Below are 22,748 nucleotides of genomic sequence, written 5' to 3' on the forward strand. Positions count from 1 at the left end.
GTAACGGAAAAATGAACACCTTCATATAAGAGATGACTTGTCCCAACCAACGATTATCCCGAGAAGTGGGTACCCAGTAGCCTATGACAAAGGTGTCAAACAAGCTAAATGAGTGTGCAAAGCGAAGATCTGCAAGTTCTGACACAGATGATGTCCACCAGAAGCCATGTGAACCCAGTTCAACGAGAGAATATAATAATATATAGGGTCTGGAAGGGAGGGCGCCAGTACGGGTCAAAGAAGGAGTCTTACTAACGTCAAGGCCGGAGACGCAGCAATAGAAGCCAAAAGATCATCCAACCAGTCGGCAAATTGAATCACACCAAATGTCTGCTGGTTTGAAAAGATCCCCCCAGGAATCTGAACTATAGTCACAATCCCGACGAGAGGCTCCAGGAGCAGCGACGAGATCTTAAAGACATGGTTTTTCCTTGCCGCTCCGTCTTGCCGCTCCAGATGAGAGGCCATGATCGGAGTAGCCGGTGGCGCCAGTAAGGCAATTGCCTATGGCACCTTCAGCACCGCTGATGCCGAAGTAGAGGAAAGGATAGCAGGTGCAGGAGGGTCCGAAGGCTCCAAGGAAAAGCTGAGATACCCAGGCACAGGTGCTGAAAGGGAGACGTGGAAACCTAGGGTGCCGGTGGCGTCGTACAATCTCGGCGGGGCCCCTGACCAGATTTGTTCCCACGGCAGCAAGTGCAGCGAGGCATAAAGTCTGGAATTTAAGCAAAGACAAACTCACAACAGGAAGCATAACTCAAAAACTTTTCATTTTATAGAAGTTTATGAGAGCAAACAATTAGGCAAAAAGGTCGTGAAAAAGCTTAAAACATGCCAACACAAAATATATAAATTTAGTGTATAACCCAAGCCAAATGAATTCAAAACGCAAAACGCGAAAGTACGTGGCCACATGGAGAATCACAAAAATGGCGGGAAAACAATACCCCCTTAAATTACTGACTAGAGCCACAAGCGAGCGGCAAACATTGCAAATTACGAATGGGAAGACCCCAAAGGTAACAGACTATAAACAAGTACCAATATAGTAGCATACGATGAATGCAGAAACAGGCAAAGTATAGAAACAATAAGCTTTAATTCCCACAAGGGATACAAAGTACATCCGTCCGTGGAGGTGACAAAGCAGTCATGTGGTTTGATGAGACGTCATGACTTCTGAGTCACATGACAACTCACGTGCGAGGGTGCTGTTTCTTCTGGTTGGAATAACTTTTCTTTAGCAGCTGGATCTCACACAGTTCGAAAACAGCAGTAAATGCATTACAGAGTAATGCAGGATGAGTTAAAACATTTTAATAATGAGTTTACACTGTTTATAGTTTTCATTTCGTATCATGAGAAGATGTAGTCTTATAGTTTCTGAGGGGACATACCAAGAGCTTTTGAAGCTCATTTCAAGAATTTATTATTTGCATAAAAAAGGCTTTGCTCTTTCTGCTTCACTTCTAAAGAAATCATACACATTCAACATCAACTGTTTACCATCTGCTGAGTAGCGCATCTTGTCATTGAATGAACACGGTCACTGTGTAGCACGTGCTTGTGCTGTTCCTTCCACGGTTTGTCCCCCCTACGTGTCATGTACACATTTCTATACAAAATTACATGATAGTTTCTTAAAGAACTTCATCCGTCATGGGTCTTAAAATAAACAAAATTCGGATTTTGTTGGGTACAGGGTATTCATGGTCAAGTACTGTATTTATGTTTCATACACTTTTCTGGATTTCGAGTTATTTTGCAATTCATCGTTCTCATTTGGAGTCAAACGGACTGTAACTCAGTGTAACATAAAGTTTATCTGGAGAATTTATCATCTGGTACATTAATACTTGTCACATCCATCTATGAAACATCCCGTACCAAAAATAGTATCCTTCCACACATGTGAATCCTTATCAACCTGCATCATCATTTAGCTGCACTCAGGATGCCAATAGCCCCTTAACTCATTAATGGACACATGTGTCTCAAACAGAGACAAGACCCTACACCCACCCAGTTGCTGAAGACAACCCATCCACATCAACATTGGCTGTCAATCAGTAATTAGCAGTAGCCAAGCTAAGAAATGCAATAGCAAGGCCGCAAGTGGTGAGCATTGGTCTGACTGACTTTCAATTATCACCCACATGCATGCTTGTTCTCAAGAGAGAACAGTCAACACACAGAGTTAGAAACATCATTTCTTCCTGACTTTCCCATTTTAACTATAAGTCTGTTCCCACAACATGTGGTTTTTTTTATCCCAGGACTGTACAACACATGAGTTTAAATGCATGGTCTACAAGGCAAACAGCTCCCAGGAAGACCAGTGTACTCACCTCAGCTGTGGAGAATGTCAGAGTAATGGCAAAGTAGAAGTTAGCATTGGCGCTACCAGCATAAATCCACAGATGCCACAAGATGGGTGCCACCACAGAGCAAGAAAGGAACATACACCCGACAACAAACTTGTTTCTCATATCTGAAACATATAGAATAGGGATGGGTTATTGGATGTTTAGAGTGTATCACAATATTTATGATGCACAAGGCCGTATTGTGATACAAATCACAATATATTGTATAATTCTAAATTTTTAATTCAGAAGCAAATTGAACAGAACTGGTACAGCATAATGTTTACTCATTCAATAAATATGCACGCTCTGGGACAGTGATGACTTTGTGAACTCCAAAATGAAAACTTATATTTTGGCGTGAGTGAGTTGGGTTTAACGCCAATTTTAACAGTATTGCAGTTATATCGCGGCGTGTCAGCTTAATGTGGGAGGAAAGCCCGAAGTGATGCAGGTCTCAGACGTTTACCACTTCGGTGAAACCCACGAGCACGGGTATGGTGCTGACAAACCTAGAAACATAATCAGGGCGAACCGGGATTCGAACCCACAATTATAGGTTTCTGGCGTGCCCAAGGGACGCAACTCTGCACAGTGAATCGCGGCGCCTTAGACGACTGGGCCACCCGTGCCCCCTATATTTTGCAACTACAGAACATTTTGAAGGTACATGTTTTTGGCAAGTGTTATAGTGTATCACCTGAAACACATGATCAAAACTTCTATTTGAAATCACCCGATATACCAAGCATAAAAAAATGATATTGTGACAGGTATTGTGGAAAGAAGGAATCTCAATTTACCAATATACTGATAATACCACTCACTCTTAACATAGCTAAAACTAGACATGACATAATTTCCAAACTTCTACTATGGTGATATCCTACGTTAGTGAATGGTGTTTACATATAAGGCTGATTCAGGTATGAAATTAAAGGGAAAGTATCATGCAAAAGCACAGATTTGTCACTTTCAGATGAACTGGCACTAAGATGATTTCTAAGCTTCACTTTGGGTGACTTCCATTCTGCCTAGTCCTAATTTTCCTACAGTACAAAACATAATACAGTCTGATGTTCAAAAATAGTGCCATGACACTGTAGCTCACCTGGGTATGTAAGGGTAGTCAAATTTTAAAATGTAAAAAGTTAAAAAACAATTTGCTGTCATCATTGATATTCAAATATTGTCGGAATAAATACTAAAAAAACTAACACTAAAATCAAACAAATTTAACAAAATATTAAACATTTACCAAATTTTACATCATGAAAGAAAGTGGTTGACTAAAGGCCAAAATGAAAATCCGATTTGAACATCTTGAACAAATTGGGGTGTCATTATTCGTGGGAACAAGCAGGTGAAGTTTAACCTTCATTTGTCCAGTAGTCTCTGATGAGCAGACCTTTATGACAGACAACACAAGATGCAACACTTATGTCAAAGAAACAGGCCATGGCATAAGGTCATGACTTTCACTCAGGTGAACTAACCATGGATGTATGATCGAGCATGACTAGGTACCAAAACACAGAGTTTATTTGGTATTTAAGGCCTCCAGGCCCATAACACATCAGGATAAATTTCATGCATGTACACATCAAAATAATTTGTACATTAAACGTTAGAGCGACAGAATTTTGATTTTTTTTTATAGAAATAGGCCAATACATTGTGTAATCAAGAATTTCAAAGATATAAACTTCACAGCTGTCGGTGGGTTCAGCTAAACATTCTTGCCCTTCCTTATTGTATTGATCACACACCATTACACATGACATTCATCCTCTTTAAGGTTTACATTCTCAGCATGGCAGTACAGCCATAGTTGTTCCTCGTGTTGAATGTTTGAGTGTCTTCCACATTTAATTGCTAGTCTAAAGTTGTCACATCTGAATCATGAGATAATTCTGAGTTCTGAGTTCAGATAAAAAATATCTCTTAACATTGAGTAAGGAGTTGTAACTGCAAGTTCAGTATTGACATTTAGGTGAAGTTTCCAGTGATAGATGCCAATTTTGGTAGAGACAGTCATGTAATCTTTGTTTAAAAATACTTAAACAAACACCAATCACTTAATTCAACCATGCAAAGCCAAATCTATATTAGAAGAGTAAGTTCCATCCTTTTTAAATGATGAGCAATGATGCAACCTAGGCCACGGCTCAGGATGAGGTGAGGTGAAATTTGGTTTAACGTTGCATATGAACATTTATCATCAAAACAATGATTCATATGGAAAGCTGACTTTAAAGATGATTACACTACTCAATGGACTAATCTACCTGCTTTAATTCTACAGAATTTCTATTTCCAGCTGACTCAGCAAAACATTCATAATGCAGTTTCATTGTTTACAAACATGATGACAACTTGCACAGGTACTTGCGGTAGGATTCTCACAACTCCTGCGAACAATAGATCAAGGGGAGGCAACTGGTATGACCAGGAATGTTGGGAAGCACGTGCAACCACTTGTTGATGGCTTCATGAATTTCATTCCAGTAACAGTAAATTTGTCAAACAGAAATACACATCAGCTTGAAAATATTATAAAGACTTATGTATGGAGAAAATGGATGGTGAAGTTAAAATGTTTGTTGATAAATTAGAAGTAGCTTCTGTGAACATAGTAAACAGTTCTGGTCATTTCTGGTCCCTACTTCCGTGTACATCAGACTGAATCACACCCAAGGAGGGGATATGTCCCTTTCAGACTCTATTTGGAGGCATGGGTGATAGTGATGACTATATTGATTTCTATACAACTATCGACAACTTTGTAAATTCATTATCTGATGAATTTATTATGGTATGTTTTATGGTTCTGTTGGGTTGAACTAGCCCTTCCAAATGACGTGCTGGTTTTCTTGGGGGGAATTAGTCAGCAAAGTGCCGGAGTCACAGGAGACTAATCACAATTTTATTTACAAGAACAATTAACAATGAACAATATCTTAAAATATAGCTGAGGGTGCCACAGAGAGTCGGTACAACCCTCTGGGCTGTGGGAGAGAGATCTGCTTGGTATGAGTGTCTTGCCCCCTACGAGGCAATATTTTACGGACGCTTCACTTTCTATCTAAGTCAATAAGAGTTATCTTTTCTTACCTTTTTTTTCAAACTTCCGGAAAAAGCACGTGTTTCAAATCAGTGGTTTCTACACCTACTCAAAGGTCTTATCACCATTACTCAAGTGCTGACATGTACAGGTTTTTTACCCCTTTTGTACTACGGGTTTATGATGATTAAAGAAACAATACAAGCATCTTTTCGAGGTCGTTATAGTAAAAAACCTTCATCGCCACTCTCGTATATGAGGCACAGCGCTCCGATGACCACGAGATGTAGGATCCATTGATACATTATTCTTCCAAGAATTGTGCGTGAGTATTACACTATGGAATCACGTAAAGGATCTAGACGTTTAACGGAGTTAGGTTACGAACTATATCAAGAAAACGTGCAAAATTATGTCAACAAACTTTCCAAACTAGCAAGGCAAACAGAGAGTGCCTGTTCACACTCGACACATGATGATTTGGGACAATTAACCAGTGTGCGTGCAAATATTAACTGTCAATACGGGAAGTATGAGGAAACATATTTGGAATTCTTTGCATATTTACAACGAACTGGCACTGAAGAAAGTTCACAAGTACAGGCTGCACATCAAAACATTGCCGATTCACTCTTGAATAAGGTGCAGATGGCACTGAAGGACATTAATGCTAGAATTACTAGTTTGACAAACACTGACAGGATAGAATCAGCTTCTGTGCGAAGCAAAAGCCTTCATTCAAGTGGAAGTTCTATTCTCATGAGACAAAAAGCAAAGGCTGAAGCGGCCAAGATTCGACTGAAATTCGCTGAACAGGAAGCAAAGATGGAGAAACAGCGAGCTGAACTGGAAGTGAATCTGAAACTTCTTACTTCACAGCGTGAAGTACATGAAGCCGAGGCAGAATTACAAGCTATGCAGGGAGTCTTGGAGGTTGACAAGAAATCAAGGCGAAGCTCAAAGAAATTCAGAAATTTGTGGAAAACCAACAAACCTTTTATGAGTTTGAAACTAGGATACTTGACCAGGTTGAAACTGTGTCCAAGAACCAAGACGTACCCGTAAATACGAGTACACCTCACAAAGCCGGGCAGAGTTTTCGCAACACAGTTCATGACCTCAAGTCCTTCCATAACCATGGTGACGACTCCCATACTCAACCAAGGCAAGTTGATGCACCAGAGGCCTCGACAATTCAACGTGGTACTGTTCCACCAAATAGTGTGCTCAACCCTGCAGCTGAACCTTATGTCCCAGACATGACAGCTCCCCCTGCATCGGGACATGTGACAAACCAACTGGGTTTGTGTTCAGAACTCTCCAAATATTTGATGAGGAAAGACCTCCTCCTCTCTCGGCTGAGTACATTCAACGATAAGCCAGAGTATTTTGCTGTGTGGCAGAATAGCTTTACACAAATTATGTACGAACTAAATGTGTCTCCGCAGGAGGAAATCGACTTGTTGGTCAGGTGGCTTGGCCCGGAGTCCAGCAGATAAGCTGCTAGTATCCGTGCTGCTAATGCTCATAATTCGCTTCGCGGCCTTCAGAAGATCTGGGAACGACTGGGGGACAGATATGCCAGTCCCGAGCTTGTGGAGTCTGCACTCAAGAAAAAATTGTCTAATTTTCCTAAACTTTCCAACAAAGATCATGATAAACTCTATGACCTTGCAGACATTGTGTCCGAAATTGAGTCTGTGAAGGACAATCAGAGGTACTCAGCCCTTCTGGCGTACTATGACTCTTCAGCGGGCGTGACTCCAATTGTGAACAGGCTTCCCTACGCTCTTCAAGAGAAATGGACAAATGAAGCAGTCAACTATAAGGAACGGTATCATGTTGCTTATCCTCCCTTTTCTGTGTTCTCAGAATTCATAAGCAGACAGGCTAGAATACGAAAGATCCAAGCTTTCTTTATGACTCACAGTCAGCGCCAAATTCCACAAAGAAATTTCATCCCTTGAATATCAACCCAAACTTCAAACTGTTGTCAAAGAAAACTGACATCGGGGAGAAAGACAATGTTACGGAACGAGTTAGACTCTGTCCCTACCACGATAAATCGGAGGGACATACTCTTAATTATTGTAAGGGGTTCCGACGTCTGTCTTTGAGTGAGAGAAAGGACTTTCTTGGTAAGCATAGAATATGCTTCAAGTGTTGTGAATCTACTCAGCACACTGCGCGTGAATGCAAGTGCAGCATTCAGTGTTTCCTTTGTGGGAGTGTTCATCATGCTACCGCCATGCACAGTTACAATGAGGGAGAAACCTCCGCTAAAGTTGCAGACAGCAGGACTTCGCTGAGGAAGCATGAAGGGGAGAGAAACGTTACCGCTCTGTCGGCGTCACATCATGAAGAGAAGCCAATAACGATGTCAGCTTGCACACAGATATGTGATAATTTGGTTGGCGGCAAGTCATGTGCCAAGACTCTGCTAGTCAAGGTATTTCCAAAAGGATGTCCAGAACAGTACTTATTCTCATACGCTGTTATCGATGATCAGAGCAACCGGTCACTTGCAAAAAGTGAGTTCTTTGATAATTTTCATGAAGATGGAGATGAAGTTGAATACACACTCTCATCTTGTGCTGGTTGTGTGACAATGTCTGGCCGACGAGCATCAGGATATGTCATTCAAGCCTTAGACGGGTCCTCATCATTACATTTACCCACCTTGATAGAGTGTAATGAGATTCCAAATGTGCGAGAGGAGATCCCTACTCCAGAAACAGCTATTCATCATCCTCACTTAAGGGACATTGCTGAGTACATCCCACCTATTGATTCAGGTGCAGACATTCTGTTGCTCATAGGACGTGACCTGCTAGCAGCTCATCATGTACTTGATCAGCGCATTGGACTGCCTGATGCACCGTATGCCCAGAAGTTGCACCTTGGCTGGGCAATAATTGGGGAAGTCTGTCTCGGGCAGGTACACAAACCGGATGTGGTAATAGTTAACAAGACTCACATGCTCAGGGATGGTCGAACAACAATCATGGAGCCCTGTCCTAATAATTTTGAAGTCAACGAGAGAAATGACTTTGGGGAGAGTGTCTTTCAGAAAACAAGACTTGACGAAACGCAGACTTTGTCTATTGAAGACAAGCAATTCCTGAGGATTATGGATGCTGAATTCTCAAAGGATAGTGATGGCTGTTGGACTGCTCCACTACCATTTCGACAAGATCGTGCCAGGCTGCCATGCAACAAATTCCATGCCATTCATCGAGCAAAACTATTGGACTCCAGCATGTGCAAAGATCAAACACAGCGAGAACATATGACAACATTCATGGCGAAAGTCATAGACAAGGGACATGCAGAAATAGCCCCTCCATTGGAAAAGGATCAAGAGTGTTGGTACTTGCCCTTGTTTGGTGTTTACAATGCCAAGAAACCAGGACAAATCAGGGGTGTATTTGATTCATCTGCGAAGTACAATGGCGTCTCTCTGAACAGTGTCCTAATGACTGGTCCTGACCTCACAAACAATCTGTTAGGAATCCTTCTCAGGTTCCGAACAGAATCCTTTGCAGTGACAGCAGATGTGGAGCAAATGTTTTACTGCTTCAAGGTAAAACCATCTCATCGTGACTACCTCAGATTCTTCTGGTACAGAAATAATGATCCAAGCCAAGACTTGATTGAGTACAGAATGACTGCTCATGTGTTTGGGAATTCACCCTCTCCTGCAGTCGCTACCTATGGTCTCAGACGATCAGTGGAAAATGCTGACGTTGATGTGAAACGGTTCGTGGAGAATGACTTTTATGTTGATGACGGACTGCTGTCCGTCCCCACAGAGGAAAAAGCCATCGATCTGATTCAGAGAACCCAGAGTGCGCTCCAACATGGGGGTAACATAAGACTACACAAGATAGCCTCCAACAGTCGAACTGTGCTAGCTGCGTTTGACGCGGAGGACCTCGCCAAGGACATCAAGGACTTGGACTTCAACACGAACACTCCTCCGCCTCAAAGAAGCCTTGGCCTATCCTGGGATATTAACAAAGACACTTTCACCTTCCAAGTCTGTGCCGAGAGGAAGCCCTTCACCAGGCGCGGGGTATTGTCTACCTTACCAAAGAGATTCATATATTCTCTGATGCTTCGAAGGAAGCAATAGGTGCTGTTGCTTACCTCAAGATGTACGACGTCAATGGCACCAGTACACTGAGTTTCTTGCTGGGCAAGTCCAAAGTAGCCCCATACATACCATACCTCGGTTAGAGTTGTGTGCTGCTGTTCTATCTGCAGAGATGGCAGACGTCCTACTCCAGCAGCTTGACATTCAGACAGAATGCCTGCATTTTTTCACAGACAGCCGCGTCGTATTGGGTTATATATGCAATGAGAAACGAAGATTCCATGTGTATGTCGCAAACAGGATTGACAGAATTCGCCAATCTTCACAACCAAAACAGTGGAACTATGTGCCATCAAACATAAATCCAGCTGATCAAGCAACGAGGTCTGTGACATCATTGTGCTACAGTGATAGCCTTTGGTTAAGAGGACCTGATGTCCTGAGCCAAAGTGATACATCTGATATGTGTGACTCACAACTTTTCTCGCTTGTCGACCCAGACAATGATAAAGAGGTTAGAGCTGAACTCAAGTCGACTAAAACCTCAGTCTCTATAGCTGCGCCGCAACAACTTGGCACTGATCGCTTTACGAGATTTTCTAGTTGGAAAAAACTTGTAAAGACAATCTCACATCTGAAACACATTGCAAGATCCTTCACCAAAACTAACAGTTCATGTGTTGGTTGGCACCAGTGTAAAGACTTCAGAAATGTAGAAGGATTTAAGGATGCAGAGGTCTTCATTGTCAAAGCAGTCCAAAGGGAAGCTTACTCTGAGGAGATCATGTGTCTGCAAAACCAGAAGCCACTTCCAAGGAAAAGCTCAATCTTGTCCCTCTCACCTGCTTTAGATAAACAAGGCGTTCTTAGGGTAGGAGGAAGACTGAAGAACAGCAAACTGACAGCTTGTGAGATTAATCCCATTATCATTCCCAAGGGAAACCATGTTGCAAAGCTTCTTGTACACCACTACCATGACAGGGTAAGACATCAAGGAAGACATCTGACGGAAGGTGCTCTGAAATCGGCAGGTTACTGGATTATTGGGGCAAAAAGACTGGTGTCATCTCTAATCAGCAAGTGTGTCACGTGCAATCGGCTCAGACGAAAACCAGAAACTCAAATGATGTCAGATTTGCCTCCAGACCGCTTGGTGCCATGCCCACCATTCACTTATGTTGGTGTTGACGCTTTCGGACCATGGGAAATTGTGACTCGTCGTACAAGAGGTGGTAGTGCAAACAGCAAACGATGGGCGATATTGTTTACCTGCCTAATGATACGTGCAGTACACATTGAACTCGTTGAAGAGATGACAAGCTCCTCATTCATAAACTGTCTCAGAAGGTTTATTGCCTTAAGAGGTGAAGTCAAGCAATTCTGTTCTGATAGGGGAACAAATTTCATAGGTGCTATTGAATCCCTTAATGTCACTGCTGTTAATGTAGGAGATGGGCCTGTGCAAGACTTCCTGTACAACAATGGTGTGGTTTGGTTGTTCAACACCCCTCACTCATCTCACATGGGAGGTGTATGGGAGCGAATGATTGGGACTTCTCGGAGAATACTTGATGCTATGCTCCTGAACACAAAACGGTTGACCCATGAAGTATTCTCGACCCTTATGGCTGAAGTGACGGCAATCATCAATGCTCGACCTATCACATCCATCTCGACTGACCCTGAACAACCGATGATCTTATCAGCTGCAATGTTATTGACTCAAAAAACGGCACACACCCCAAATTTTGATCTGTCTCTAGATGTCAAAAATATATGCAAGTCTCAGTGGATGTATGTCCAGACACTTGCAGAAGAGTTTTGGCGAAGATGGAGACTTGACTACTTGCAGAGTCTTCAAACCAGGTCGAAATGGAAGATTTCCCAGCCTAACCTGCAAGAAGGGGATGTTGTTCTTGTCAAAGACAATTGTGCAAGGAATGAGTGGCCTCTTGGTGTTGTGGAAACAGTGTTTCCTGGACAAGATAACCTTGTCCGCAAAGCCGCGATTCGTGTGTACAAGAACGATAAGTGTGTGACTTACAACCGTCCAGTTGTGAACCTTGTTCGCTTGTTTTAATTCCACTTGTGTCTGCGAGATATGTGACATTTACAGCGACATTTCAATTGTGTGTGATTTCCATGCGAAATCAGAAGGGGAGTGTCTTGCCCCCTACGAGGCAATATTTTACGAACGCTTCACTTTCTATCTAAGTCAATAAGAGTTATCTTTTCTTACCTTTTTTTTCAAACTTCCGGAAAAAGCACGTGTTTCAAATCAGTGGTTTCTACACCTACTCAAAGGTCTTATCACCATTACTCAAGTGCTGACATGTACAGGTTTTTTACCCCTTTTGTACTACGGGTTTATGATGATTAAAGAAACAATACAAGCATCTTTTCGAAGTCGTTATAATGAGCGTCAAATCCCTTCTGCTTAACATTTGGTTTCTGTATGTATTTAACAAAAATTAGAACAATAAAATGGAATATGATTGGTTGATACACGATGGGCTGTGCCTTATGGTTAATGAATGGCTAGACAGAGGGGAATACTTAATCCTGTTAATCCTGTTGGACTGGCACTAATCTTGTTGACATATTTACTGGGTGCTTTGAAAGAGATTATGGTGTCACTATAGACGAGGAAGGTACAGAATTAGGATTTGCGAATTGGAATGCCATTGGAATTGTGCTGGTTGGTCCACAAAAAGTAACGAAAACTCTATTTTCAGAGAAAATCTTATCAAGGCTAGTGAATATGATATCATTTCCCTCTGTGAAACATTTTTACGCGACGATGAACAAATACAAGTTGAGGGTTATAAATGGTTCGGTCATAATAGAAAACAAGTCGACAAGAAAGCTAAACGGGGCTCAGGAGGCGTAGGATCCCTTATCAAGAACAGCTTAACCAATGTGTTCAAAATCTCAGTTTTAGATGATACAATTGAAGATATTTTATGGCTAAAATTAGAAGCCCGTGACATCACCCTCTGTGCATGTGCGTGCTATCTCCCACCTGCAGGATCATCTCGTACAAGGGACCCGGATATGTTCTTCAGTGACTTGCTACACCAGGTGTACACATATCAGAATGAAGGTATCTTGTGTGTGTGTGGCGATTTCAATGCTAGATGTGGAATTCAAATGGATTACATTGAGGGAGTGGACAAAATACATCCCAGGTCAGTCATTGATTGCAATGAAAATAGCTATGGAGCTATGTTTATCGACTTCCTTTGTGATGTCAACTTCTGTATGTTGAATGGGAGGGTTGGTGACAGTAACGACTTTACGTATGTGTGTACTACAGGGGGATCGGTCGTTGACTATGTTGTGGTACCGCACGAGCACATTTGTAACTTCACAGATTTTAAACCTATGTCAAGTATTATATCTATTCTTAATATTCCTGTGCCTGACAAAATACCAGATCATTCTGTGCTCGAATTCAAAGTTGCTATCAATGTTTTTGATGGGTACACTGTTGGTTTTGCCCCAGATCGTCCTGAGAGACCCGCTCATAGACCTGATATCTCTTACGATTTCTGGATATCTCAGGACGATGTGGTTCGTTTACAAGATTGTATCAAACGCATTGAATCCAGTTTGAATGCACACAATCGTCTTAATGAAGCTTACGACAGATTCACATCTCTTATTCAACATGAGCTTAATAAATGTGCAAAACCTAAACCGGTTAATAATCATAATGTTAAAAAACGTAAACCATATTGGAACGACGAGTTACAGCGTCAGTGGACATTAACATGCGCTCGAGAAAGGGAGTGGTTAGCATGTAGATCACCAGGCGTGAAACGAGCCAGGCATCAGTTATATATCAGTCAGAGAAAATACTTTGAGAAACTACATAGAAAATATAAACGTTCCTATCAGCTAGAAAAGCAGAAGAGTGAGTGAGTGAGTTGGTTTAACGCCGCTTTTAACAGTATTCCAGTTATATCACTGCGTGCCAGCTTAATGTGGGGGAAAGCCCGAAGTGATGCAGGTCTCAGACGTTTACCACTTCGGTGAAACCCACGAGCACGGGTATGGTGCTGACAAACCTAGAAACATAATCGGGGCGAACCGGGATTCGAACCCACAATCATAGGTTTCTGGCGTGTTCAAGGGACGCAACTCTGCACAGCGAATCGCGGCGCCTTAGACGACTGGGCCACCCGTGCCCCCAGAAAAGCAGAAGAAACTGACAGACTCGTTTGATAATACTGACACAAGAGATTTCTGGAAAATGATTGGTAGATCAGGTGTAGCTAACGACCGTACAGGTAAGTTGCCCTTAGAGGTCAGAGACACCGAAGGAAATATTGTTTGTGATACTAGCTCTGTCCTTGAAAGATGGAAGGATGACTTTGAGAATCTATATGGTTACGACCCACACCCTGATAGAAATTTTGATAATGAACACCTGGATAATATAGTGCATGAATTATCCAATTTTGTTATAACAAAGGAAGATAAAACAAACTGTGATCCCTTGAACATCCTTATTACGTTGGTGGAAGTAGAGAAGGCAATAGAACGCGCTAAATCCAGAAAGGCGGCGGGTATTTATAATCTTCCTGCTGAGTGTCTGAAAAATCCTGTCTGCGTTGACATATTGTTTAAAATAATGACTGATTGTTTTAATAATGGTGTAGTACCTGATGCATGGCAACAGAGTATCATTAATCCTATTACTAAATCTGACACCGATGTTCACAATCCTCTGTCATACAGGGGTATCTCGCTTATTTCTGTACCCTGTAAAATTTATTGTGACATTTTAAATGCCAGATTGAGTGAGTGGTGCGAAAGAAATAATATTTTAGCTGAGGAGCAAAATTGCTTCAGAAAAAAAAGGAGCTGTTTGGATCACCTCTACAGCATTTGTACAATAATCAAAAATAGAAAACAATCAAAATTATCAACATTTTGCTGTTTTATTGACATGAAAAGGCGTTCGATGATGTAAACAGAGATTGTTTATGGTTTAAAATATTAAAAAATGGCATAAACAAAAAATGTTTGAAGCTGTTAAAAGTTTATACAGCAATGTGAAGTGTGCTGTGAGAGTAAATGGTTTGTTTTCACCTTGGTTTAAGGCCCCACGGGGACTAAAGCAAGGATGCCTTGTCTCTCCATTATTGTTCTCTATTTACATTAACGACCTGGCGGCCAATATAAAAAGCATGAACTGTGGTGTTGACGTAAATGATTTAAATATTGGTATTATGTTATATGCTGATGATATTTTATTATTGGCGCCCACGGAGGACAAACTGCAAAATATGTTAAACGCGGTCAATGAATGGTGTCAAAAGTGGAGACTTACAGTTAATCCTACAAAAACTAAGATTGTTCATTTTAGGCCTACCAATACAAATTGCTCCACAACCAACTTTTCAATTGGAGAAACTCTTTTGAAGTATAGTAACAATTATAAATATCTTGGTTTGTGGCTCAACGAACACATGGACCTTAAGTTCACAATTAATGAACTGGCTAAATCGGCAAGCCGAGCTTTTGGTGTTTTATGTACAAAATATTTTGATGCTGGTGGTTTTACTTATGCAATTTACACTAAATTGTATGAATCCTTGGTTCGGCCTATTATGCAATATGGTGCTTCCATCTGGGGGTTGTATGAACATAAAAAGTTAAACAATCCGGAAAACCAAAGCATGTAAATTTTTTCTCGGCCTTAGACGTAATGCGTCAAATGTCGCCAGGGGAGACATGGGTTGGAAATCATGTGTCAATAAGCAACGCATAGAAGTATTTCGTTTATTCTTCCGCCTTAACAGTATGGAAATTACAAGATTGCCCCGTGTCATTCATGCTTGGTCAAGTAAAAGAGGGCGCTCATGGGAAAAGGAGGTTTACAAGCTAGCTAGAAACTTAAACGTCGTCGACTTGATCGATGTCCATTCGTTGACACGTGGCCAGTCCACTCTCATTAAGCAAAAATTATTTCAAGTGGATGAAACTGCTTGGTTTTCAGAGCTGTGGAATGATGCTAATAACCCTAATGGTAATCAGCTGAGGACCTATAGATTGCTTAAGAAGGATCTAGCGCCTGAGCCCTATGTCTTATCAAATTATATCCATAGAAACACCAGAAAATATTTGGCACTTTTACGCAGTGGCAGCCTCCCCATTAACATTGAAAAAATGAGGTACAGTCGTCCCCCTGTCTCCCTTCAGGATAGAACTTGCCCTTTTTGTTTTAACTCAGTAGAGACTGATGTCCACTTCTTAATTGATTGTTACATGTATGATGATTTACTTTATGATGTAATGAACGCTATGTGTGAATGTATGCCAGATTTTAAAAACTTATCTTCAACCGAGAAATTTATAACATTACTCAGATGTGAACATGTGTGTTATACTCTTTGTAAGCTAATTGATCAAATGTTCCAAAGACGCTTGTCACTCATTTGATTCTGTGTGCGCTTTTCTGCACGTATGTCATTATGCTTGCGAATTGTAGTATTTCTTCTTGTGATCAATGTTATACTTGTAATGCTTATGTTGAGTGTCGGTGAGGATAAATGCACTCCTGTGTTGGGTGTGTGTGTGTGTGTGTGTGTGTTGGGGCGTATAATCTACGTATGGTGTATGTGTATGTGCGTGTGTGTGTGTGTGGGGGGGGAGGGGGGGGGTGCGTGAGTGCGTGCGTGAGTGTGTATGTGTGTATGTGTGTGGGGGTATAATGTACGTATGGTGTGTGTGTGCGTGTGTATGGTATAATGTACGTATGGTATGTGTGTGTGCGTGCGTGTGTTTGTGTGTGCTTGTACTTGTGCTTGTACTTGTGCGTGTGCATGTGCGTGGTACGTATGGTGTGGGGTGGGTGTGTGGGTACCTACGTGTTTGTGTATGATTGTGTGCATGACTTTATAAGTAATTTGGCGTGTGTGTGTGCGTGTGCGTGTGCGTGCGAGCGTGCGTGTTCATAACCTAAACCTTAATTTTAAACATTGTGTTAGTATATGTCTTATGTTACCTTACCCATATCATGGCGTTATAATTTGCTTTTATGTCTAAGTGTCTCGTAGACCATACCTGGTCGGATGATATATTTTACTGTTCGTGTACGTGTTTTTGTATGAAGTGTATATAACATGTGACACTATAAAAAACATTATTCTCTCTCTCTCTGTGTATTGGGGCTAATCCTTAATGAATCTCAATTGAAGTAATTGCTGAATGTTATTCTAATATAGGTGATGACAGATTTACTTAAATAAAATAGTTCAAGGTAATCTATAAGACTATGTAGACATATCTTTTGTCTGGGAGATGGGATCTTGATACCTTAGGCTAGTATTTATCTAAAAGCTTCAAATCTATTAAACTATGTAGACAGAACCCTTGTCTTATTGAATAGTATGTCTAGGAGATGCGCTCCCATTATCTTAGGCTAGCATCTATCTAAAAAGCTATAACTGAAACTACTGATATTTTATATATGCATTTTACCTGATGATAAGTATTACTTGCTAAACTATAATTATATGAAATGATGAATAAATATTACACCATGATAACTCATAAAAGCACTTGATGTGGATCTAATTATACTGAACAGCATTGAAAACACACCACCATGAAAATGGATGTATTTTTATCTGGGCTTAAGTCATATGAAAATATATAAGTGAATGAGTACTATACGACGTTCTGGACAAAGCATGAAGAAGAACAGCTCGTCAAAACACATTCCTAATTTTTTTGTGAGCGAAATCGCCAAAACGCAATCAATTGCATGCACATCACACATCAAACGTGTTTTGTTTCACGGGAAGCATGCAGAATAGGGCTATAAAAGACAGACTTTTAAAAGCCACATCACTTGTTGCTGCAGACGTAAAGGGTACTGACACAAGAAATGCCAAGATTAACAGCAGAGGAACGTGAACGTGCCTTGGGCATGCTACAAGTTGGTACGTCAAGTAGAGTTGATGCACAACGGTTTCAATGCCATCATTCAACAGTCCTCAGGCTACTGAGCAGATACCAGCAGACAAGAACCACCAGAGATTGACCACGTCAGGGTCAACGTCGTGTAACTGCACCACGTCTGGATCGCCATATTGTTCGTCGGCATCTTTGTGATCGTACACTTCCGGCTACCAAGACTGCAGCAACCGTACAAGGCCGACAGGGGTTGATCAGCGCTGACACCGTACGTCGGCGTCTCCGCCCAGCAGGGCTACGTGCTCGACGTCCATATGTTGGACCCATACTCACTGATCGACATCGAAATGAACGTCTGCCAAAAGGCATCGTCATTGGAGATTGCGGCAGTGGCATGGTGTGCTGTTCTCTGATGAGTCCCGTTTTCATTTACGGAATGCTGACGGTCGACTGCGAGTGTGGCGTCGATGTGGAGAACGTTACCACAATGACTGCATTGTACAGACAGATCAACGGGGGGGGAGGGAGTGTCATGGTGTGGGGCGGCATCAGTCATAACCATCGAACAGAGCTCCATGTTTGTCGTGGAAGAGTTAATGCCCTTTACTACAGGAATAACATATTGGCAAATCACGTCATCCCATTCTTTCATCAGCACCAGGATATGCACACTTTCCAGCAAGATAATGCAAGTGCGCACACAGCACGTGTTTCAACACAGTACCTAGCGAACAATAATGTGCCTCTGCTTCCATGGCCAGCCCTGTCACCTGATCTATCGCCAATTGAACATCTATGGGATTACCTGGGTCAACGCCTCTCACGTCGTCCGCAAGTACAGAACCTGAGACAACTTGAAGATACACTACGTCAAGAGTGCCCCAGAACATTATTCGCATCGATTTATTCGATCGCATCGAATTCGTATCGACTTATTCGATCGATGAGAAGACGTTGCATGGCCTGTGTTGCTGCCAATGGCGGACAAACCAGATATTGACTTTTCATTTTAACCCTATGTGTCTTCCTTACACTGATGACGTAAATGTAATTACTGTGTGGTATTACTGTTTCCTTTGTCGTCTTTCTTAATAATCCGTCTATGTCTGTTCTTATTAAAATCGGTCATTGCTCAAGTTATTTTTGTAATATTTCAAGATTTATTGCTGGTGCGTTTTCAATGCTGTTCAGTATATTATAGGAAAACTTAGTATAAATGTTATATCATGATAACTTCCCCTCGATCTGAAAACGTTTGGACCCCAAACGTGTAAAATAAAATAATTATGGCTTTGATGGACAATGTATTAAGTTAAACTGGTAGTGTATTAAATAACAAATATTATTGAGTCTCTTTGGTATAAGGAATGTAAAAGTTCTTTCTGCTGTCATCAGGGAATCTGGATGTGGAGCTGGCTTGTCTTGGCACTCTGTACTGGTGGTTTTGGGGTGATGTAGGAGGCCTTGGGATAGTTCCACATCCTGGTTTGAGGTTTAAGGATATTGGCTGTGTCCATTATCCGTAATAGAGGTTTTGCATGGAAAACAAAGAAAAAGAGAGTTAGCATGTTCAAATAATATGTCATATTTAAAAATTATCCACAATTCCTCAGTTCGTATGTAATAACTAGAAATTAAAACAAATATGATAAGTATGATGTAAAAAAAAATCAGTACATTATTAGGTACATACGCATTACTAAATGGTGTCATGACCAGGAAGAATGTATTGGCGGCAAATTACAAAAGTATATCATGAAAAAAATATCCTTCTATTTTTGGATACAATCATTAGATGCATTATATATACATATATGTGCATGTGCATATAACAAGTGCATTGATTAATTACACTAATAAGGTTTACAATTAGTAAAGTGTTAGAACTTATGTATATCCTTTTTATAATTACCATATTCGACGTAATAAGCGCCCCGCTCTAATAAGCGCCCACAGCGATATTTGCTGATATATTGGCTCGTGAACAATCCCAGTTAGCACCCTTTCCGATTGATCAATGTACACAATACTTGTTTATTCGCTTATAATACACACTCGTGTGTTATATGCACCCCTAATTATTGGCAATTAAATTCTGGAAAAATATATCTCTCATATATAAACATTTCAGGCTGTCAGCATAAACCACAGAATTTATCTTTCAACTCTGTTTTTTTCGACAAAATATTATTCCAATAAGAGCCCCCAATTTCTAATTTTGAGAGCACCCTGGGCGCTTATTACGTCAAATACAGTATTTGTTAGTTTTCGTAACTTTTTGGTTTGCCTTTTCTTGTTTTAGTTCATCTCGGGTGTTTAGGTTTGCTTATTTCAATTTGGTTTGTTTCGCTTCGATTCGTTTCGCTTCGATTTTCGTTCGTTTCAATTCGGTTCAATGCGATACGGTTCGGTTTAATTCGCAGTATGGTTTGCTTTGGTTTGGTTTTCATTTCATTTCGATTGGCGATACGGTTCGGTTTAATTCAGTTCATTTCGATTCGCGTTACGGTTTGATTCATTTTGATTCGTTATGGTTCGGTTTGTGACGTTTCACTTGGCTTTTGTGATTGGTTGATCAGGTCAATGCTCAAAATTTGTTGTGATACAAATAACTCAGATGATCAGGCTGATGCCATTTGTTCTCAACTGGCGAAACTGGTGACCCCAAGTGAAAAGACAGACACAAGTAAACATAACAAGATACAGCTAATAGCTGTTTAGTGATTTATACTGTTTATTCAGGAGATTTTGTATTTTGGTCAAGAATATGTTCAATTGGCAGCTATCGGCATATATGGGGAGTTGATCCACGTATGGTCGACCGGGTCTATGGTATATGTTTGTAGCACGGTAGTAAAATGTGTTGATGTTTCCCAATTCTATATGTGGTAAAATAACCCTTTTGGATTTATAGATTGGTAGGTGAGACGGATCATATGGAGGATTATTTTCTTCACAAGACCACTCAGAGATATCCTTCCAGCTGTCATCAAGGTAGCGATGTATGAGGTGGGGAGGAACTTTCAAAATAGTGTGTATGGTAATCATGATCATCTTTGTTGTTGGTATGTGAGGTCTTGACATAGCAGTCTCCTTGAATAATTTCAATGCCCATAACTCTCTTTATTAAATGACCCTCTACTTTTCGTAGGTGTTTTGGAATAAACGTATATGGTTTGACATCTAATTCTATGCATGGTTTGGTGTTGTCTTGCTCGACATTCCCTGACATTGTATTCCCTGACAGAACATTGACTGTTGTATTGTCTTGTGTTGTTTCCTTTTGGTCAAAAAACTTATGATTCTTCAGTGGACATTTTCGTCGTTTTCCTGACATACTTCTTTTGAGGTGAAATTCTCTCCGAATGGAGTCTGGAATGCTGCTGCCATACTCCCATGTGTTTCCTCTTTCTGGATCCTTCCATTTCACTCTGTAGTAGATTTTGCTATTTGCTCTCTTGGAACTTACAATTGAGTGGATGTCTTCCAGATTGAAAACCTGAGGGATATCCTTGGTTTGATTACCTGATGTTGGACTCTGACTTGGAGGTTGTACCTGGCTGTCGTCAAGTTGTTTTCTAGATTTTGGCTGGTGATGCTTACTATTCACTCCTCTTTTCCCTTTGTTTACCTTTTCATTTACCTTGGTTGGAGCACTAGGACCTGGTGTGGCCTGATTTTCCTTCATAGTTGTCGTGCTGGAACCTGCAGGTTTTGCTGTTGTATTTAGAGCAGGGTTTTTCTTCTTTGTTGGGGTCTTTTGCTTCGAATTCTTGTTGCTGGAAGTGCCTGCCTTAGTTTTGGAATTGACCTTGTTACCTTTCTGTTGTGGAGGTGATTGATCAGTTTCTTAATAAGTTGAGCTTGTCGACTAGGAATTGTTGCTGTCAGGCTGTGAATCATTGACTGGTTCCTCATTGTCATCCATGACTCCTGAATCTATGTTACTGGTGTCATTGAGGTATGGTTCTGGAGGATACTGTGGACGATCAGTAGGATCAAAATATGGCTTCAGACGGTTGGCATGGACCAGTGGTTTGTGTATTTTGTCGTCAGATCTTCGGCGTAGTTGGTAGGTATAATTTGGACCTGTATGGATGATATAATAGCTACCATACCACTTTTTGGTAAATTTTTGAAAGGCCTTTTTCAACTTTTTGACAATAAAGCCAAACTCTTTGACCTGGGGCGAATTCTGGTTCTTTAGCCTTTCGATTATATTGTTCTGAATACATCTCCTTAGCCCGCGCAGTGTTTTCAGCTGCAATTGTTCTAGTGATTTCCAGCTCCTCAAGTAAATTTGAAAGATAACTTTTGTTATTGTGGCCTAAATTTTCTTTTGGAATTAATGCTACATCTTGTGGAGCTCATTTCTCGGCCAAAAAGCATAACGAATGGGGATTTTTGCGTTGATGAATTTGGGGCCATCCGGTAGGCCATCATGATGCCAGGAATAAAACGGGGCCAATCATTTTGAGACTTGTTACAATAGGCTCTTAGTGACTGATTGATATATGAATTGAGCCTTTCTACACAGCTGTTTGTTTGAGGATGGTATGGGCTGGTATGGGTAAATTTAATTGCCAAAAGTTCACAAATTGCTTTGATAAGTTTGGACATGAAGTTCTGACCTCTGTCTGAAATTAAGGTCCTTGTAGCGCCATACCGACAAAATATTTCTCTGACGAGAACATCTGCTACTTCTTTCGCTTCTTGGGTCCGAAGTAGAAAGGCTTCACACCATCTAGATGATGCATCTGTGATGACCAAAATGTACTTGTACTTGTCTGGTGTTGTTGGCAGGGGACCAAGAATGTCAACGTGCCATGGGGTGAAGACCTCTTCTACAAGTAGTGGACGGAGTGGTGCCTTTTTGCCATGGTAGTGCCTCTTGGTCTGTTGACATACCTCACACGTCTGGACATAAGTAGCAATATCGCTGTACATTTTGGGCCAGTAGTACTTAGGTCTCATGGTGTTGTGCATCCTTTCTTTCCCATGGTGGCAACCGCCAAACTCTGAGTCATGGTAGGATTGCAGGACTTGATTCCTCAGGGTTCTTGGGACTGCCAGCAGTTTAATGAATTTGTCCGCATGGCCTTTCTGTCTTTGTGGAACAAATCTGTATAGGATGCCTTCATCAATTTCAAAAGAATTAGCTTCGATAAGAATCTTTTGACGAAATTTTTCATCTTGTGGAAGGACGTCATCTTCTTTGTAGTCAAAGATTTGGATGAAATCTGGACAGATCCTTTATAGATGACGTACATTTGGATGTTCTTTTATACTTACT

At 41.0% G+C, this 22,748-nt stretch overlaps 1 protein-coding gene across 1 annotated transcript in view; it reads right to left on the minus strand.

Moving 5' to 3' along the window:
• The window catches only part of LOC124113322 (phosphatidylinositol glycan anchor biosynthesis class U protein-like), a 126,794-nt gene that overhangs the window by 11,387 nt on the left and 92,659 nt on the right, over window positions 1-22,748 (minus strand). The window contains exon 11 of the mRNA XM_046473604.2: window positions 2,349-2,491. Within this exon, the coding sequence (XP_046329560.1) occupies window positions 2,349-2,491 (143 nt within the window). The remainder of the gene's footprint in view (window positions 1-2,348; window positions 2,492-22,748) is intronic.

This window comes from Haliotis rufescens, unplaced genomic scaffold (assembly GCF_023055435.1).
Source record: "Haliotis rufescens isolate VD_foot unplaced genomic scaffold, xgHalRufe1.0.p SCAF_19, whole genome shotgun sequence".
In the NCBI taxonomy this organism is placed as follows: Eukaryota; Metazoa; Mollusca; class Gastropoda; order Lepetellida; family Haliotidae; genus Haliotis; species Haliotis rufescens.